Here is a 19,095-nt window from a genome sequence, read left to right as displayed (position 1 = left end):
AGATTCAGGGTTGTAGAGGAAGTGGTATGCATTAATCAGGGAATTGTTCACAAAATCTGAGATAGATTTCCTTGGAAAAATGGCATATTCCCAAGTCCTTAGTGCTGGACCCTAACCCTTCAAATACACAAATGTTTGTTTCTGGGTGTTGCTGATGTGTCCTCATTTTTAATTCTATGAGAAGGGGTGATGGGAATAGATGATGTGAAAAACTAAAGTCAAATTCAGAACTTTACTTGAACAGCTGAGTTGCACAGAGTCTTCTAATGAGATTCATAAATGCATCAGAGCTTATTTGGTAACTAACTAGCATTGTTTTCCATTGACATTCATTTTCCAGAGAGGCCTGAATCCCTAGTAATATCTTAGATTCCTAAACAACAGCTCAAACCAAAATAGATGCATTTGTTACCCTACTGTCTTCCACAGTTCTCAGACTGTTGTAAATTCCAAAGGGGACTCTTTTGGGGCCATTACTATGTGAAAATTGTTGCAAGTAGAGTGTTATTAACTAAACAAAGATTGGGGCAGGTTGGGATTAATATTCTCACTTTAATATGACAAAATTTGAGCTTTTGTCATCTCCAGTGTCCAAAAATGTTTACAGTTATACATCTGCTGGCATCCTTTAGTCTTGATGGCTTTACCTTAGAGCTGCCTGAAGTGTCACCTTTATCTCTTAAAATGTTCTAAAAAGGTTATAATAAGAGGGAGAACTGAAATATGGGGATTGCTGGGGATAAGCCTTCTCACATCTTTGTAAAGAAAGATCAGTATTTTGAGAATGTAATAATAATGGCATTGAAGAAACTATAGTGAAGGTAATATGCACCACAAAAAGAAGGAACAAAAACCAGGAAAGCAAGGCACATCCACTCAGTAGATGTTGTGCTGTCTGCTTAAATCCCATTGAATTGGTACACAGGTTTCTAAAATCTGTCTGAGCCCTGGGCTGTGACCCACTCCTGTTTTCCAGCCTGCAACTTCTGTTAGGCATTTCAGTGAAATGGATTCCTCCCTAATTATCCAGCCATTTCCCTGGGCACTACACACACTCCAAAATTCCAGTTCTAAGGAAAAATTCATCTGCCTTCTCTCAGAGTTTCACATGGAGAGTTTAAATAAGCAGCCTCCGAATCCTCATAGCACCAGGGGAAGTGCTAAAATAAACCTGGTTTGGTGAGAACTACAACCGTGTTTCCCTTTTTATCCCAGGTTTTAGATACTGTCCAGACTCATGGATATTGAACTTCTCTTTCTGTTCTGACTCTGCTGATGTGAGAAAACCCACCTGGGCATGTTCCTGGGTGATTTACTCTAGGTGATCCTGCTCTAGCAGAGGGGTTTGGCTAGATGATCTTCAGAGGTTCATTCCAACCCCCACTATTCTATGACTGCGTGATTCTGTGATCTCACCTTTCCTCTTGATTCTAAGCATCTGTGTCCTGACCAAGAGGAGGAGTTGCAAGACAAGAGGCAGGACAGAGCAGGAACTGGCAGCCAGTAGTAGTGGTGACCTAGGGACAAGGATTTCTGTCTGATTTGTAGGTTTTACATTCAGTATTCAGTATCACTGAGGTTGGAAGAGACCTCAAAGATCATCGAGTCCAACCTGTCACCACAGACCTCATGACTAGAGTAGGGAGGACACTAGTGCCCACTGCAGGCTTGAACTCACGATCTTCCCCATTAAAGGTCTTATGTGCTACCAACTGAGCCACACTCAGCACTCATCTTGTCAAAAAAATGTCATTGTTTCGCCTAGCTTAAAGTCTTCCTGGTGAGAGTGTTTGCATACCCATTGAGCCGTGATTTACAGCCCCAGCTGGTGAAGAGCAGGTCCCCCCTGGCATGGGCCACACCTCCTGTCATCGATCCCACAAACCCAGCCTTTGGCCAAATCATAAAACTTTCGAGAGCAGCTCCTCTGCGTGTTACGCAGAGCCTCCTTACATTGAAGTATCTTTGGATATAAATAAATATAGTCCAAAGAGAAAACATCAGACACTTAGGCTTCCTCTTTTCTCCAGTTTATGGCTCTTAATATTAGTAGTGGGTTTTGGCATTTGCTTGCATATTGTGTATTGGACTGACTTTCTTGCAGCCAGTTGCATGGGATCTTACCTTCTAGAAGAGGGTGCCCTTCCCCAGGATATGCCACACAGCCTGCTGAGAGGAGTGTGGTCCTGGAATCAGGGGGATGTGGATCTATTGCCCCCTTAGCTTGCACCATTAGATCTCCATTTTGATATCAGTGTCTGGAAACTGTCTGCTGTTAGGACTACTACCCCATACCCACTCCCAAATCAGGAGGATTAGAATGTGCCTAGATGGAGTGACCTCAAATTTACTCAGTGTTAATGAAAGGCATACTGGATTAGACTCTAAAGACACCTATAGACCCTACAGAAAGAGAAAGATGCCTGTCTTATGCAGACAAGGTCTTCTGTTGCATGTTTTCCTTGATGAACACCATCTTTTGTGACTGTGTGTGGTTCTTTGATTTGCGTGCCAAGCAGACTGAGTCAGCATTCCTGTGAATAACTGCATAAAAAAATAAGTAAGACAATGGCTTAGTTAGGCCCTTAAATAAAAGTTTTAAGCATTTAAATCTCAGAATCATGGAATCACAGAATGTTATGGGCTGGAAGGGACCTTGAAAGATCCTCAAGTCCAACCCTCCTATCAGAACAAGATCACCTAGAGTAGGTTGCATACTTTTTGTTGCCTAGGTAACAAGGAAAAAAAAAAAAAAAAGAAAAAAAAAAAAGATTGATGATGAGGATAGTGAAACATTAGAACAAGTTGACCAGAGAGGTGGTAGGTGTCCCGTCCCTGGAAAAATTTAAGGTCAGACTGGATGCAGCTTTGAGCAACCTGATGTTGAAGATGTCACTGCCCATGGCAGAAGACTTGGACTGGAGGATCTTTAAAGGTCACTTCCAACCCAAACCATTCTATAATTTTGTGATTCTGAGATTCTATTCTAAGTAACAATTTATGTAATTGGGATAAATTGGTGCTGGGATGCAATTAAATCAGACCAAGATCATAGACCATGCAAACACTACAAAGACTGCATCTGTAATGCTAAATATGGTGAAACCCACTGTTTTTCAGTGGTCCATCAGTAGAAGCATTATTAGAATAAAAGAAAATGATAAATAACCTTATTTTTTTGTAACCAGGATAAAACAAATACAAATATGATATGAAAGAAGAGGTTAGAAGTAGATATACAGAAAAGTCTAGGAAGAAGAGTTTCAGTGTCCCAAAACCATTTAATCAGGAGATAAAGACTAAAAAACCAGTGTAGCTTGAGTAGTATTTATAGTCACACAATTAAAAAAGTTTAAAGAGGAAGTTACTTAAACAAAAAATGTAATTTGTGTTTGCAATGACTCTGTATAGGAGGTTACAGGGGTTACACAAGGGTGATCATATTCAACAAGTACAGATTACGTGACCTTTGAGAAACTGGTAGCTGCTCTGGTAGAACAGCAGAAATGTGAAATGCCATTTATGCTACAGTGCATTAAATGATAGAAGAGGAAGTGGTAGTCAACTTTGCATAGTCTAACTTCCTTCACTGACAAAAGATTTTGTTTATTGTGTGAGTTAATTTTTTTATTTATTTTTTTTAATGTGAGAAGACTTCCAATACTGGCCATGAAGATTGTTGCTTTGGGTTTTGTTGAGCAGCTTGCTTTCCTGTTTATCCAGCTTTGTAGCATACAACAGTGGAGAATTTAAGAGCAGTTCGTAATTTATAGTGATAACAACAGCAGACAAGGGTGTTATGAGTGTGGTCATATTTTAATTCTTTTAAAAGCACTGAAACATATCTTAATTGTGCACATCAAAAACTTACATATAAAATTATGAAACATTGCTTTATTCCTGATGTTGCACTGATAGCTAATAGGTGGGATGAAATTGCTAGATTCTTAACTGTGTTCATCTGCCTTAGAAAAAAATGTAGCATGTGAAAGAGAGGAAAGAATGAGAAGGGAAAATGTATGTTTGTATCAGTTCCAGAGCTGTTATACTGGCATGCATGTGTGACATTTTTTGGCCAATAATAGTGATTTGCAATTTCACAGGTTTTGTAAGTGTCCTCCCCCTTTGACATTATTGCCTAAGCAGCATTTTAGTTTGAAAACATGCATTTTGTCAACAGCAAGTAATCATGGTGTAGAATTGTAATATGTGACTATATGACATGAATGATATGATTTGACCTACAGAAATCTGCAGGATAGTTTAATCATTTGGGTTTTTTGTTTGGTTTTTTTTTCCCCCTCACAGTGTTTATGGATGTCCTTTGGCGAAAAAAAGAAAAACACAAGATAAGCAACCCCAAGAACCAGCTCCCAAAAGAAAACCCTTTGTGGTTAAAGCAGACAACTCTTCAGTAGATGAGTGCTATGAAACTGATGGAACAGAGGAGATGGATGAAAAGGAAGAGGAAGAAGAGGAAGAGGATGAAGAAGAGGAGGAATATTCTGATGATAATGAGGAGCAAGGTGATGAGGAGGAGGATGATGAAGAGGTAGATAGAGAAGAAGAAGAGGAAATTGAAGAAGAGGAGGAGGAGGATGAAGAGGAAGGTGAAGATGTAGAGGATGAAGAGGAGGAAGAAGAGGAGGAGGAGGAAGAAGAGGAGGAGGAGGAAGAACGTGGTAATAATCAGAGTATTAGTAAAAAGTAAACAATGTGTGTTTTCTGGGTTAATCTTGTAGTGTGGTGTGAGGATTTAGCTGTGCGGTTCTCATTAAAGCTAATGGAAGTCATGCAGTTAAATCTCTCTGCTCCACACTGAAAATATATCCCACTTCACATTTATTTTAATAAGTCTGTCTGACAAATATTTTTTAATACACCAGCACTAACATTTCAAACAAGGAGGGTGGAGGTGTGTTTGTGCTAAAAAACACTTGCAGAAGATATAATCCTAGTTGTGGATTGATGCATGCAGCTATCAGGAGAAGCAGCAGCTACAGCTGGGTGCCTGTACTGATCGTTTGCAAGTGTGTTTGCTGGATCTGCTTATATAATGTCAGTGGTTACCTACCTAAAAGCTGTCACAAGTTTGCAGTTGTTTTTTTTTTAAGCAAAACCAGACCTCTTCCCTTTGTAAACTTTGCCCCATACTTCCCACTGCTCCAAGAAGCTATTCAGGATGAACCGTTATACTTTGGTTCTTTGAGACTTGAATGCGTGTGTACTTTAGTTGATTCTATTAAAAATACAGAGTGAGAGGCTGACATAGATAAAGTTCTTCTAAAATTCATTTATTTTTGGTTGTTATGCCATGGCATAAATGCCATTTAGACATGGAGGTGACTAGTAGTAACCAAGTTTATGTAGCAGCCATGTGATTAACCTATTCACCTTTCCTTTTTGGGGGATATTAGACTCTATATAACCAGTATTTTCAAAATATGTAATCAGTGTCTATTTACTCAAGAGTCCATATGCTGATGACATCATAATGCACTGGGGTGAAATGAAAGAATCATGCAAAAATTAATGAGCTGTCTAAAAAGTATTTTGTTCCCATTTCCAGGGAACACGTTTTTGGTTGGGTAGATTCACCTTTCTAACCAATAAAATATAAGAAAAGCTTTCAGCACTCCTCAGTTGGATTCCTCTTAGGAACCAGGTATGAAAGTTGTATGACTTTTATTTCAGCATTCTGTAGGGTCAGTGCTTAAATCTTAAAGAAAGACTTCGGAAGTACTCTTTCTATTTTGACAAGATGATGGCCAGATGGCTCAACATAGGCATTTCTCAGATACCCAAATCTGTAGAATTTCTTCAATTGCTTAAATTTGCCAATCAGATTGGTAGAGCATACATGGCCAACCCTAAAATTTGCATGTGTTTGATACAACAGGGAAGCCCTTCCCTTTTGAAGAGAATTCTCCTGTTTCAGAATCTGGAAGAGAAGCCTATTAGCTCAGGCTGATATGCAACTGCTATTGCTATCCTGATGGGCAAGCGCAGGATATCTAGCAATTTCTTTAAGAGATAGTGATGACTGAGTTTGTTGGTGCTTAGGTTATGGTGCCATTGCTGCTGTGATTTCAGCTGATGTGAAAAACTTTGAATCTACACCATCAAAAATGATGAAAGGGAAAAGAAACATAAGCAAAACTCAAGAGCTCAAGAAAATTGGTTTTGGCAAGACAGCAGGCTTGATACTCAGTTTATTTTTCCTATCATAATGAAACACAGTGGTTTACTTATTCCAATGCAGTTACACAAGCAGTTAGTGGTCATTATCAGTCTACAGAGGCTGACATTGTTTTTTTGACTGCTTTCCTTCCATATATAGTAGGCTGTCGTTAAGAACTGCAAAAATTTCACAGAGGTGCTCTGCATATTACATGGAATTGAAACTTATATAGGTTAATTTTTTTCTTACAACCCCATTCTATTCCAGTAATAATACCTCTATAGAAAATATTAATCATTAAGAGAAAAAAAACCAAACACATAAAATGAGAGCAGTAGTCATAGAATTCTACAAGAAAAATATTTAATGTTCTTTGGAGGATGAACATAGTAATTACTATTCATCAATCCCAGGTAGAGCACACCTGATTTACAAGAAAGTTCTTAGTAGTTAATGAGGAAGATAGTATGGTATGGCTGAGGGTGGTAACAGTTTGTTCTTGGTGAAGCCTAGAAGGTAATCAATAAATCAGATTATTTTTTTTTTTAAGATAGTTTATGGTGGAATTTGGGCTGTTGATTTTCCAGGAAAACAAAGTGCAGTCTAGGTTAGGGGTTCTAAAATTACATGGCCTGAACAGGGCACTTACCTTTACCTATTGACAGTATGGCAAGATTAGGTTTGTCAGCTCTGAGTTTAGCTGTCTCAGTCACTTGCTGTTCAATACAATGTAGACATTGTAGTAAACCACTATCCACCTTTTAAGTGACATTAGCAAGAAGTCTGAATGTGTCTTAGTGTTCCGGTCCTATGGAAACCAAATGCAGATTTATCCACTGGATACCGGGATTCCTGCACTGTCCTCACAAAAGCTTCTGCCACTTCTGCCATAGATTGTAGCAGTTCAGAAAATGTATGAAAGAAGTTTTAGTCTAGGTGGACAAAAGAGTTAATACCATGAGGATCAATGATAGAAGAATTCCGTCAGGAAGTGTTAGGACTACAGAGGCAGCAATTAGTAGTGGAGGAAGGGGAGAGAGGAGGCAGATAAGAAGATATTGTACCTTTTCCATAGACCAAATTCAGTTCTCTGTCAGAAAAGGGTAAATCCTGGGAAACCCAAATATCTCACTAGTACCTTATTGCCCATATTGTCAAAAGAGAGTGAGTTTTATATTAGGTTCTCAGAGGATATAGGTAATGCTCAGTTATGTAGTTATTACAGGTATGCAGTTCTTACTGCAAGTACTTCAACATTCATTGAAACCATCTTAGCCTTAGTTGCTGATAAAGTAAAAGACTTGGAAAATACAGATGTATCCTAAACAGACACTTCTACAAATCCCAAAATACCAATTAAAAAACATTTAAATAAATTAAAAAACAAAACAAAAAAACCCACTGACCCAAACCTAAAATAATGTGTAAAATTCCCCAGCAATGCCCATCATATCCTCTTTAAATTCCATTCAATGTACTGAATCTCTTTGAAGAACAGATAGCTATCCATCTGTCTATGAACAGACTTGAGAAGCCCTTACGTTCAGCACCACCACTAAGGAAAGATGATTCTTTCCAATTTCCCTTATTTCCCAGAAAGAAAGAACAGTTAAATGACCCATCTGATCATACCCTAACCTCTAAGTAACAATACAAATGGGAAGGAGTAAGAGAAAGGTTGCTTTTGGAGTGCCTCTATTGTATGGGTGGCAACTGCCAAGAACGTTTGGATTGGAATCCGAAGGGGGTGTTTGATTTGCAAGGCAAACAAAGTCCTTTCTTTTGTAAAGAGCTCACTTCAGGTATCTGGGTCTGAAAGACTGTTTCAAAGTGTTTCTATTATAGAAAGAATCTCCATGGGAAAGGTCCTGAAACAGCTGTTCCCAGGCACCATTTAGCCCATATCACATGAGGACATTCAAGATGGCTTGTAGTCCAGGTATTCCATAATCTGCCAGGGATGGGAGGAGTCAGGCTGATTCTAGACCTAAGGAAATGTGATGCATTGACCAAACCCATTTCACAGATGATACTACAAAAAATAATGCAGTTTTCCAAGAGGTGAATTATTATGATGTATAAATCTTTTATACACTCCCTTGTATTTTTCATTAAACTCAAGATAGCTAACATATACAGTATACCAAGATGTAGTACTGCACCTAATTTTTCAGGTGGAACACTGCAAAAACAGCTATAAAATGTAGAGAGCAGTGTATACTCAGAGGAGACAACAGTTTTTAAAAATAAATTAAAGCTAGCTCATGGACATAGAGATAGATGCTCTACCAGCTTGCTTTCACATTTGTTTAAGTTGTAGGATTGTTTTTTAAAATCTTGTAATACATTTGGATTTTTATCTTCACTTGTATGAACTTGACACAGAGACACAGGCCCTTGTAATTTTAAATCCATCTATGAGCTCTAAGCGTGTTAGTGCCCTTCACTGTTTCCCTGATCCCCTCACAAAATTGCTTCTGAAGCTCTTATGTCCGCTAAGCAAGAAGACATGTAAACACCAATCTAAAGATGAAAGAATCCCATGCACAGAGGAAACCCTGGTGGCATACAACATATCTCTGCTAGCAGGATCACCTGTCCAGCCTACTGACCACTAATCATATTCATTTATTTGAACAACTTGTGGGAAAGTTATCATCTATTTGGGGAATGCAGTAGGTGTTCAGTATTAATCAGAGCAGAGAGCTAAACTTGTGTGTATCTCACAGGGAAAATACCTTGAAGAAGAAAGTTACACCTTTAAGTTGAGCCCAGAATGCATAATTACGCTGCTTAGGACAACGTACATGGCAAACCATGCATTTTCTATGGCCAGAGAAGGCTAAAATAATACTTGATGGCCTGTCACAAGTGGTGTTCCTCAGGGTTCAGTGTTGGGACCACTTCTGTTTAACATCTTTATTGGTGACCTTGATGAAGACATAGAGTGTCTCATCACTAAGTTCACAGATGACACCAAGATAGGTGGAAGCGCTGATCTTCATGAGGGTAGGGAGGCTCTACAGAGGGACTTGGATAGATCGGATTGATGGGCCAACGTTAATGGGCTGAGCTTCAACAAGGCCAAATGCCAGGTCCTGCACATGGGTCACAACGACCCCAAGCAAGGCAACAAGCTTGGGGAAATGTGGCTGGAAAGATGTCTGGCAGAAAGGGAACTGAGGACTATAGTCAACCAGCAACTGAATATGAGCAAGCAGTGTGCCCAGGTGGCCAAGAAAGCAAGTAATATTCTGGCTTGGATTAGAAATGCCATCTCCATCATTAGGAAAGTGATTATCCCCTTGTACTCAGCTCTGGTGAGGCCACACCTCAAGTATTGTGTCCAGTTTTGGGCACCTCAATACAAGAGAGATGTGGAGGTCCTGGAGTGAGTGCAGAAGATGGCAATGAAGCTGGTGATGGGCCTGGAAAATAAGTCTTATGAGGAGTGACTGAAGGAGCTGAGGCTTTTTAGTTTGAAAAAGAGGACCCTGAGGGGAGACCTCATCACTCTGTACAACTAGGATGCTGTGGAGAGGTTGGTGCTGGTCTCTTGTCGCAGGTAATCAGTGATAGAACAAGAGGGAATGGCCTCAAGATGTGACTGGGTAGGTTTAGACTGGACAATAGGAAAACTTTTTTCATGGAAAGAGTGGTCAGGTATAGGAATGTGCTGCCCAGGGAGGTTGTTGAGTCACCAATCCTGGATGTGTTTAAAGGTCTTTTGGATGTGGTACTTGGGGATACAGTTTAGGGGTGAACCTTGTACAGCAGGGTTATAGGTTGGACTTGGTGATCCCGAGGGTCTTTTCCAACCTGAATGTTTCTGTGATTCAGTGGCCATTTCACAAGGTGAAGCAGATTTTAACCCTTTGCTGATAAAACAGTGCTGCATAAATAGTGGTGGAAGGCATTTATTCTGGGCACTGCATTTGTTTTCTCAGGATAAGAAGATAAAAGTGCCTTTCTGGTCTAGTTGTGAAGTGCTTCAAGCCTGGTAGTGGTTGGGCCAAAAGACAGCGTAAGAACTTTTATTGACAATTTCTTTCTGTATTAAAGATGCAGACATAGATTACAACAGGTTTTTGCTGTTTAGCTCTTTATATAATTTCACATCATATTTCATACTGGAACAGGTAGTTCAGAGCTGGAAACCTCAAGCTTATGGAGTAGGGTGGGAAAACAGCTAGTCAATAAACACCTTCTGGATACCTGTAATTCTTGGGGGAAAGGTTTAGGTCTATTTATTGCAGTTGGTATGTTTATGTGGTTGGTTGGTGGCTTCCTTAAACATGTCTGCATGATAGTATAATAAACTTTGGCTTGCTGCTGTGTTCCACTATTTGCTTCTCATAGACAGAATAATTTGTTAAGAGCCTTATTTAAAACATTATTTTTGAATAATCTGAAGTGAGGTTGGGCCTGCTACTGAGCTTGTTTACATCAGAATAATTTTATATCAATAATTCCATGTGTCATACCTAACTTTTCCTGCCTGTAGAATTCCTTAAATATGAAATTTTAACTCAGATGCTCAGTAAAACTTTCAGGCTGTGTCCAGAAACTTATGTGTAACTTTAAGCAGCTAGTAGCCCACTTCACTTTAATTTACATGTTAGGAATGTACTTTGGTATCCTTCTGATGTAGAGGCTTGCATTTTTAGCTCCATTCCTAACAACAAAAGGCCTTAAATTATAATGTGAAATATCTGATCCTGAAAGAGCAACTGACTCAATTATAGCTTTATGCAGTGTAAAGAAATTATTCACCTTTGATGAGAAAGGTTAAAGATCTCTGCTGTATATAACTTCTGTTGATATAAGCACAAAATTCTGTAGAGGACATTAGGATGCTTCAGGAGTTCAGGGTCTGTAGTGATGGACTTAGTAAGAGCATTATGGAACATATTCAGCACCACATCTGATTTTAATGCTGCTTCATTCTGCATCTGTTTGGGTTGCTTGCTTGTGGATTTAATTCAGTAACTCTTTCCCTCAGTGTCAGCTGAACATGTGATGTTGGGCCTGTAATGTCAAGCTGTCTCGGGGCTTATGTGTGACTGAACATTTCTCTAGTCTTAGCAGAGCAGTAGGTCTGGAAAGGAACTGTGTGTCTCAGCAGTGCTGACAGAGCAGATTGCAGTCCTGCAGAAGAGGCTGTGTCGAGGCTGCCCTTTTTGTATTTCCATTGCATCCTTCTGTCTGCAGGGAAATGATGAGTGAAGCCTTCGGTTCATTACTAATGATTTCCTGGCTTTGGCACAACTGTGCCAAGAAGCTGGTTGCTTACGTGTTATAGTGCTTTAAAGAACAAAGACTGAACTCAATTATATACCATCTCTTTGCATCCATATTTGCAAACATAATGACTCCATGTTGTAGAAAGCCTCACGTCTTGGAAGCATACTCACAGGTTGTGCAACACCGAATTGTTCATGTTCCCTCCTTGAATTCCTTTTCCTTTCATAGTGCTGCTTCAAAAACTGCATGGTTCACACCATGCTGCAGCTTACACAGTGACCACAGACTCTGCATGAATATTTCTTGATGCTACAAATTTAATGGTTTTCAAAAATAAGTTTTACTTGATCAGTGATAGTTGTTCCTATTCTTCCTCTTGTAAAAAGTATGCTAATGATTATGTTAGAATTTATTTATTATCTAATGAGAGCAGTCTGTGGATGTCCTCTGAAAATACAGCCTTTCTTGGGAGCCAAGGATCCTTCTTTGATGGAGTGAGAGGAATGTTTCATACTAGAATGAAATGGGAATTATGTCTCTATCTATAACTCAAATACCTGAGTTGAGTGTGAGGGGTGATGGAGGAGTTCAATGCCACATTTCCTTCTTTCCTAACACATAAACTTGGAGGCTAGACTGCTTTGCATAAACAATGTTGTTCTGCATTCTGCTGAAGCTCTATTACATCCTAGAACTGCAGGGAGACCAAAGAGGGTCGTTCTTCTGGAAAGGCAGGACATGCTGGCTTCCTATATTTGTTTCAAGGACACGATAACCATCTTAGGAATTGACTGATTAATATTGGGTGACAAAATCAGTCCTGGGAGCAGAGATCAGATACTACATTTCTCTCTTTTAGGCAAGTCCCCTTATATAATGTACAATAAAGACAGTGTTTTTTTGCATGGCCCAAAGAATATGAATAAAAAAGCATGGATCTTGCTCCATTCTTGTGTTTCTGCTCCCTAGTGGATCTTGTGTCCAGACTTACTTTTATTGTTTCAATTTACAGGCTTTTTTTGGGAGTTGTGGTATTGAATCCGTTCAGACTGGGAAAACTTTTACTTGTAGTTCTTCCACCTCTTTAGCAAGTGACCTACTAAGTATTTTAGCTGGGAAATGGGTGGGTGAGTGTGAGCAAGAGAAATGAAGGCGGAAACAAGCAGTTCTCCCCTTGGCTAGTTTAATGAAGTCAAAGCAACACTTTATAGGAAGCTTTTTTTTTTTTTAGGTGTGTATTAGAGCATATCTGTTACATTAGGTCTCTCTGGGAATTTATGTATAAAAACAGATGGTGTCTAAAATCATTCAAGGATTAGGTGGCAGATAGGTGGAAAGCTTAGGGAGCTGCTTCAGTATATAGAGAAACAGAGCCTTGAAAATTTGATCAGTGTTAGAGTTTAGATGCCTCCCAGGTTTAACCCACAAATGAACATCAGAATAATTGTATCACCAAGAGAAACAGAAATATAACTGTTCTTTCTGTACAGCATGCCACATGAGAAGTTCAATCTGAAAGTGATGTAGAAAAAAATGTTGTTATTTATAAGATTATTCTTTTTTTAAGTGGGTCATATTGTAATACCCATGTAAGGATAAGCATGAGTTTAACAAGTTTGATTCAGCCACTGGAGGGTGGAAATGGGAAGAATATGTTACAGGTGTGAAAGGAAGTACAGAATTTATGCAGGAAAAAAAATACAGAAAGACATGAAGAAATTATGTGGAGGTCACCATGGAATTACTGAAGAAAGCAAGTAAAATATGCTGTCAGGATTCCTTCCTGGACAGCAGAAAATTCCAAAGATGGGAGAGCTGGAGTCTAGAATCTGTGTTATGCAGAATGTTTAAAATAATAATGCAAAGGCTTTAAGAAAGAAGGGTATTTTAACAGTTCTTTTACGGTGTTATAGTTCCCCCTCCCTAAAATGTGAGCATTTTCCTGCAGTTCATGATGTAATGCAACTTACTGTGTCTTTATAACATATTGATCGAATTTTATATTGTTGTCATTAGTAAAATTTGAACTAGACAGATGCAGAGCACTTTCAAAAACACAACCAAGTAAGTGCAGACTCTCTGAAACTTTTTATAATATGGAAAACTAAGATTATTAAACTTGACTTGAACTGTAGAGAAGGTACAATCAGTGTGAGCCAAAATCAGTAACTGTCTAGAAACACACAGCTAGAAGTAATGTATTCATAAAAGAAATAATAACTGTCCTTTGGCAAATAGGTGTTTTGCTTTAAATCTGCAAATTATGCATCACCGGGAAGATAGGCAACATGGAAATAATTTACACAGTTTGTCTGAGTTTTAGGAAAAGATTTGGTGCAGTTGCATTTAATAACTTTCTTCTGAAGTCATAAAACATAACACCACACCAGATACAAAGGGACAGAGGGGAAGAGTTCACATTGGGTAAGTAAATTCCATTGGCTTTTAAGTAGCTTCGATACTTAGGTGTGCAGAAATTGAAGTTAATTAAACTAGAGCTTAAAAATAATAATATAAAGTGCAACTGAAAGTGAACAAAATGTTAGGGTGATTTCAGTGTGAATCATCTGATTAATATTTGAAGAAAAAAAATATAAAGACAAAAGTAATTTCATGAAGAAGTAGATGTATTTGCTCTTTCTTGTCTATGTCAGCTTAACTGGTGGACTCCAGCAAAACAAGTTCTGAGATGAACCATCCTGGAAATACACTCAGACCCAGGTTTTAGTTTTGTATAGTCTCAGGTTATCTCTGTATCTATGTGTGTGTGCACATATCTTTGAGAACTGGCTGTTGTGGTTATTTGATTCATCTACATTGCTTTCTCTGAGAGGCCAGCTGGAAAAAGAGATTTCAGCAGAGAAGTTGTGCACTGAGACTGTGCTGCCCTAGTCAATTTAGGCACTGTGAGACTGGCTAGAAAGGCACTGACATCATAGCTGACAGGTGTATGTTTAGTTAGGAATATATAGAAATGTATGTAAATATTAAGGTCATTAGATACAGCAAAAGTTTTCCTTTTCTAAGATACAAGCCTTCATCACCAGGGTAGATTATTCCAGTGCCAATCTGAACAGCAGTGGGAAATACATCAACAGAAAGGAGGAGCTGACAATTTCTAAAACGGTTGCACTGTGTGTTCTTTAGGTGGATGAGTGGTTGGAACAGTCTCACTGGAGATCTCTTTGCAGATACAACAGTGAGAGAAAAAGGCATTTTAGGTCTGTTACCACATACATCTCCTGTATTTGATAGGTCTCTGGTATTTTAATGTTTGTCTTAGACATTTGCCATCTTACAGGACATCTGTATGTGTAATACAGGTGACATATATACAGAAGATAGTAAAGACTCTTTGTAGCTAGCTAAGAGCTATCTACACCACTGAGTCACAATTTGCTAGGTTTTTGTGGTCCCCTGTAGAGGTGTTCTTGCCTGACTGGAGCAACATGGTTAAAGGGAAAGGCTCCTGTTTCCCTTGTTCCTTCTGAAGGTACAGTTAACAACGTACATTCCATTGACCCCGCTTACAGATAATCCTGATTTTTTCTCTGTCTCTTCAGACTACATCTATGTGAGTGAATAAAACAGACCCAGTCTACTCATTTGATACTGAGTTCAACAGTTGTGTGACTTGAGTCTGTGCACTAAGGTTCTGCTTTCCAAAATAGGATCACCACATTCAAAATCCTCTTTGGGAATGCTCCCTCTGCACAGTGTCTGTATATTGCTGAAAGGATGCTAAATTACTTGAAGTCATGCCAGGGCTTCACTAAGAGCATCACAGTATGAATTAATCAGATGGCACTGCTTAGTCTGGTGTTGTGTCCCTAGTTAGTTTATATTTGAATGACTATAACCAAAGAGGCAAAGAATCATTTGTGTTTACTTTCTCCTTGTTCTGTGTAGTATTACTCAACCTTACCTGTCATAAAAAGACAGGGAGTGAGGGAAATATAGATGAAAAAGCTGGGTGGGAGAGTTATGAAGCTCTGGAACATGCTGCCCAGGGAAGTGGTGAAGTCATCATCTCTGGAGGTATTTAAAAGATGCTTGGATGTGGTATTCATGGATGTGGTTTAGTGGTAGTGGCTTAACAGTAGCGGTGGGACTGTGAGCTCTTGGAGACTGACTGGACTTGATGATCTCAAAAGTCTCTTCCAACCTCAATAGTTCTATGGTTATATGGAGAGGATAAGGAAAAAATGAGTAAACTCCCTAAGAAAAAGCCTTACATTTCAGATGAAGTAAACTCTGGAACTCATGTAGGCTTCCTTTGATAACCAAACACAACTGAAAATCACTAACTAAATTTAAAGTGGAAAACAAACATATCCAATAAGATAGAACTCTCTCCATGTAACTCATACAGTCACAAGCATCTATAGCATCCAAGCCATCTAACTTTGTTTCTGTCTACAGTGTAAAGATAAATCATTTTTGGAAGATCCTTCATGTCTTCCTCCCTACAATTCCTCCTGTGTCCTACTAAAGATGATGTTGAATTTCATCAAGGAGCAATTTGAAAGTTTTGAGTAAAAGCAATTGCAATGGGATCCATTCCATGAATGCAATTAATAGCTGGTCAAGGGAAATAACCACTTTTAGGGAGTAATTCAGTCAATCTACTTTAAATACCTATCTTAGGATGAAATAAATCACATTCAAGGATGCATGTGTTGTCCATTGCCTATAGAGTCTAGATGTCTGTTTCTTATGGAGATGTGTTGAATGTGGACATCTGTATTGAGTCAGAAATCTGAAATGAAACAAAATGAGTGAAAAGAGATTGCATATCCCTATAGTAACAGATTCCAACCTTTCTTTCTCAGAGTTTTATATGGGAGAAAGAAAATCTCGGTTTATGAACCTAAAATGCATTCTCTGGGCTTCATCCTTTGCAAAGCAATGATCTTGGAGGGGGGTATAAATAGAGGGCTCACTGTCTCATCTGCCGACTTTGGAATAGCCCCATGAGAAGTTCCATATCAAGAGCTGAGTGGGTGTTCTCCCATGGATGCAGCTGGTCCTCTGCTCCCCTGCTGTCTCAGTATCTGGAGAATAACTGGCTTCCTCATTGCCTGCTGCCCTGCTGAGCAGTGGAAACCTGAGAGAAAGCAAGAAATTGCCAGGCTTCACTGAGTCATTAGAAGGCTATGAGACTGAATATCTCCCCTCCCTCATATAGACTTCCTGGAGAGGAAAGGTGGGATGACATGAATACCAGTCATCAGCTAAAGTTTTCTCATTATATGTACAGACAGAAGTCAGGTTAATAGAGATAAGGGCTGCCTGAACCTGATTCTCAAAGAAACATGGACCAGATGGGAATGACTGACTAAATTGTGCTGCCTTTGCAAACCCAGCATAACCCACTTCTGATCACAGATATTATCAGCAAGTTCCTTCTCAAACCTAAACGTGTGCCTTCATACCAAATATTGCAGATACTGCAAAGCAAAGAAGCAGGCTCCATACCAACCTGGGACATTATCTACTCAAAGGGATGCCTGTAGGCAACCAAGAAGTATTTTCTGCTCTCTTTGCAATGGAAAATAAATAATCCTCACCGTATTCACTGTATTTTGGCTTTTTAAAAATAAAGTTTGGCTGTCAAGATGAAAAGACAGGAGAATGTAACCAGAAGGCTGTGGGAAGTGATTATTCCCATTTATTCAGCAATGTGGTATGTGGAGCACTAAATTCAGTTTTGGTTCATCAATATACAAAAGCCTTGAAATACTGGAGTTCAATTGTAAACAAACAAGATCATAGAACCACAGAAATATTGAGGTTGGAAGAGATTTTTGAGATCAATCAAGATGGCTGGAGCTGGAGCACGTGATGTACAAGAAACAGGAAAAAGGGTTTGTTCACTTGAAAGGAAGGCTGAGGGGAGGTCTTATATCTGTCTTCAGATACTTATGTAGAGACTAGAGAGAAAACTGGGGTGTGCAGTGACTAAGAGGCAACAAAGACAAGTTGTAACAAAAGAGAAGAGTAGGCTTAGGGGAGACCTCATTGCTGTCTACAACTACCTGAAGGGAGTTTGTAGCCAGGTGGGGGTTGGTCTGTTCTGTAAGGCAACCAGCAACAGAATGAGGGGACACAGTCTCAAGGTGTGCCAGGGGACATTCAGGCTGGATATTAGAAAGAAGTTCTTTACAGGGAGAATGATTTGCCATCAGAATGGGCTGCCCAGCGAGGTGGTGGAGTTGCCATCCCTGGAGATCTTCAGGAAAAGATTGGATGAGGCACTTAGTGACATGGTCTCGTTGATTGGGTAGGGCTGGGTGATAGGTTGGACTGGATGATCTTGGAGGTCTCTTCCAATCTGGTTGCTTCTATGATTCTAAATGAAATTCTATTTAGAAATAAGGAAGGAATCTTTCACCAGGAGTGTTGTCAAACAGTGGAGCAGATTTCCCAGAGATGCTGTGATATCTCCATCCTGGAAGATACTCAAAACTGGACTGAGAGGCCAAGGCCCTGAAACTCTGCTCTAAGCTCACCCTTTTGTTAGCAAGGGTTGGACCAGATAGCCTCCAGAGGTCCCTTCAAACCCTTGGGTTGGACAAAATAGCCTCCAGAGGTCACTTTCAACCCTTTTTTTAAGGAAGGGTTGGACCAGATAGGCTCTAGAGGCCCCTTCCAACCTCATCTGCTCCATGATTCCATGATACCAGTGCAGAGTATACAGCATGTGAGATGTTCCTACATAAAAAAAAGAAAAAAGGACGAGCAACATCCTGTGTTGAAAAGACAAAATATTAAATGGAGAATATCAGCTTTAGTCAGAATCTAGATAATCTTTAAGAAGCTGTGGCACTGTCATGTAAAGCAAAATTACCACAGTCATGATCTTTCCAGAGGAGCTTTCAGATAGCTTTAGATACTTTTCCAAAAGCTGTACTGATACAGGTAACTTATGGGGATGTAGGCTGGGAAAACATAGATGGATAAAAGATTAACTCATTTTTAAAAATACATTGCACACCCATTCATCTGAATAACTTGATATACTCTCTGTTTAAATTCTTGCCTGACTCTGTGATATTCATAGGAATTACCTGAGCAAGACCATGTCTATTCTACCAATACTTTATGTGAACGTTTGTAGATTAGGGTACTCTTCATGCAGCTGTGACATAGGCAGAGGCATAATAACAGGTCATAAGGATAGCAAGAGCAAAGAAAAAGAGTATTTCAGGGAACTAATTATATACCAACACCTGCACATTCAGATGAAAATACACTGATTTGTATAAAAAATTAAACCTTGGCAAATGCTACTATGCCAAAACAATTTATTAATATTCAGTGTTTCTACTTAAAGGGTATTTCAACAGCGAAAGAAGAAAAAACAAAGAATGCTTTTGTATGCTAGTAATCACAACAGGAAAGAAATGCACATCTCTGAGTATCCCTTTTAGTCCTTAGTAAGCATAATAATAATAAAGTAGTATGTCATTTTCAGGTGATCAACACTAGATAAAAACCAAAACTCATAGAGAATTATAATGACTAAAATATTATTTTAAAAAGGAGAGAAAAAAAGGAAAGAAAGAAAAGACAAAGTAAGCCAGCAATTATATGTAGTATTTAAAAGTCTATATGGACTTGCTCTGTGTCAACATTCCTACTTTATAGTACTAAATCCTACTGTGATG

General features: G+C 39.1%; 1 protein-coding gene across 15 annotated transcripts in view; it reads left to right on the top strand.

Annotated features, from left to right (window-relative positions):
* Nucleotides 1-19,095, top strand: part of MYT1L (myelin transcription factor 1 like) — a 334,473-nt gene that overhangs the window by 227,294 nt on the left and 88,084 nt on the right. For 12 of the 15 annotated variants that reach the window (XM_054180000.1, XM_054179998.1, XM_054179996.1 and 9 more), the window contains one exon: nt 4,309-4,682. In XM_054180000.1, the coding sequence (XP_054035975.1) occupies nt 4,309-4,682 (374 nt within the window). The remainder of the gene's footprint in view (nt 1-4,308; nt 4,683-19,095) is intronic. The other 3 variants (XM_009902086.2, XM_054180004.1, XM_054180001.1) reach the window with 1 other exon arrangement.

The sequence above is a fragment of the Dryobates pubescens genome, chromosome 3, assembly GCF_014839835.1.
Source record: "Dryobates pubescens isolate bDryPub1 chromosome 3, bDryPub1.pri, whole genome shotgun sequence".
Lineage (NCBI taxonomy): Eukaryota > Metazoa > Chordata > Aves > Piciformes > Picidae > Dryobates > Dryobates pubescens.
The sequence above is the reverse complement of the archived record's forward strand: the minus strand, read 5'-3'. Positions and strand labels throughout refer to the sequence as shown.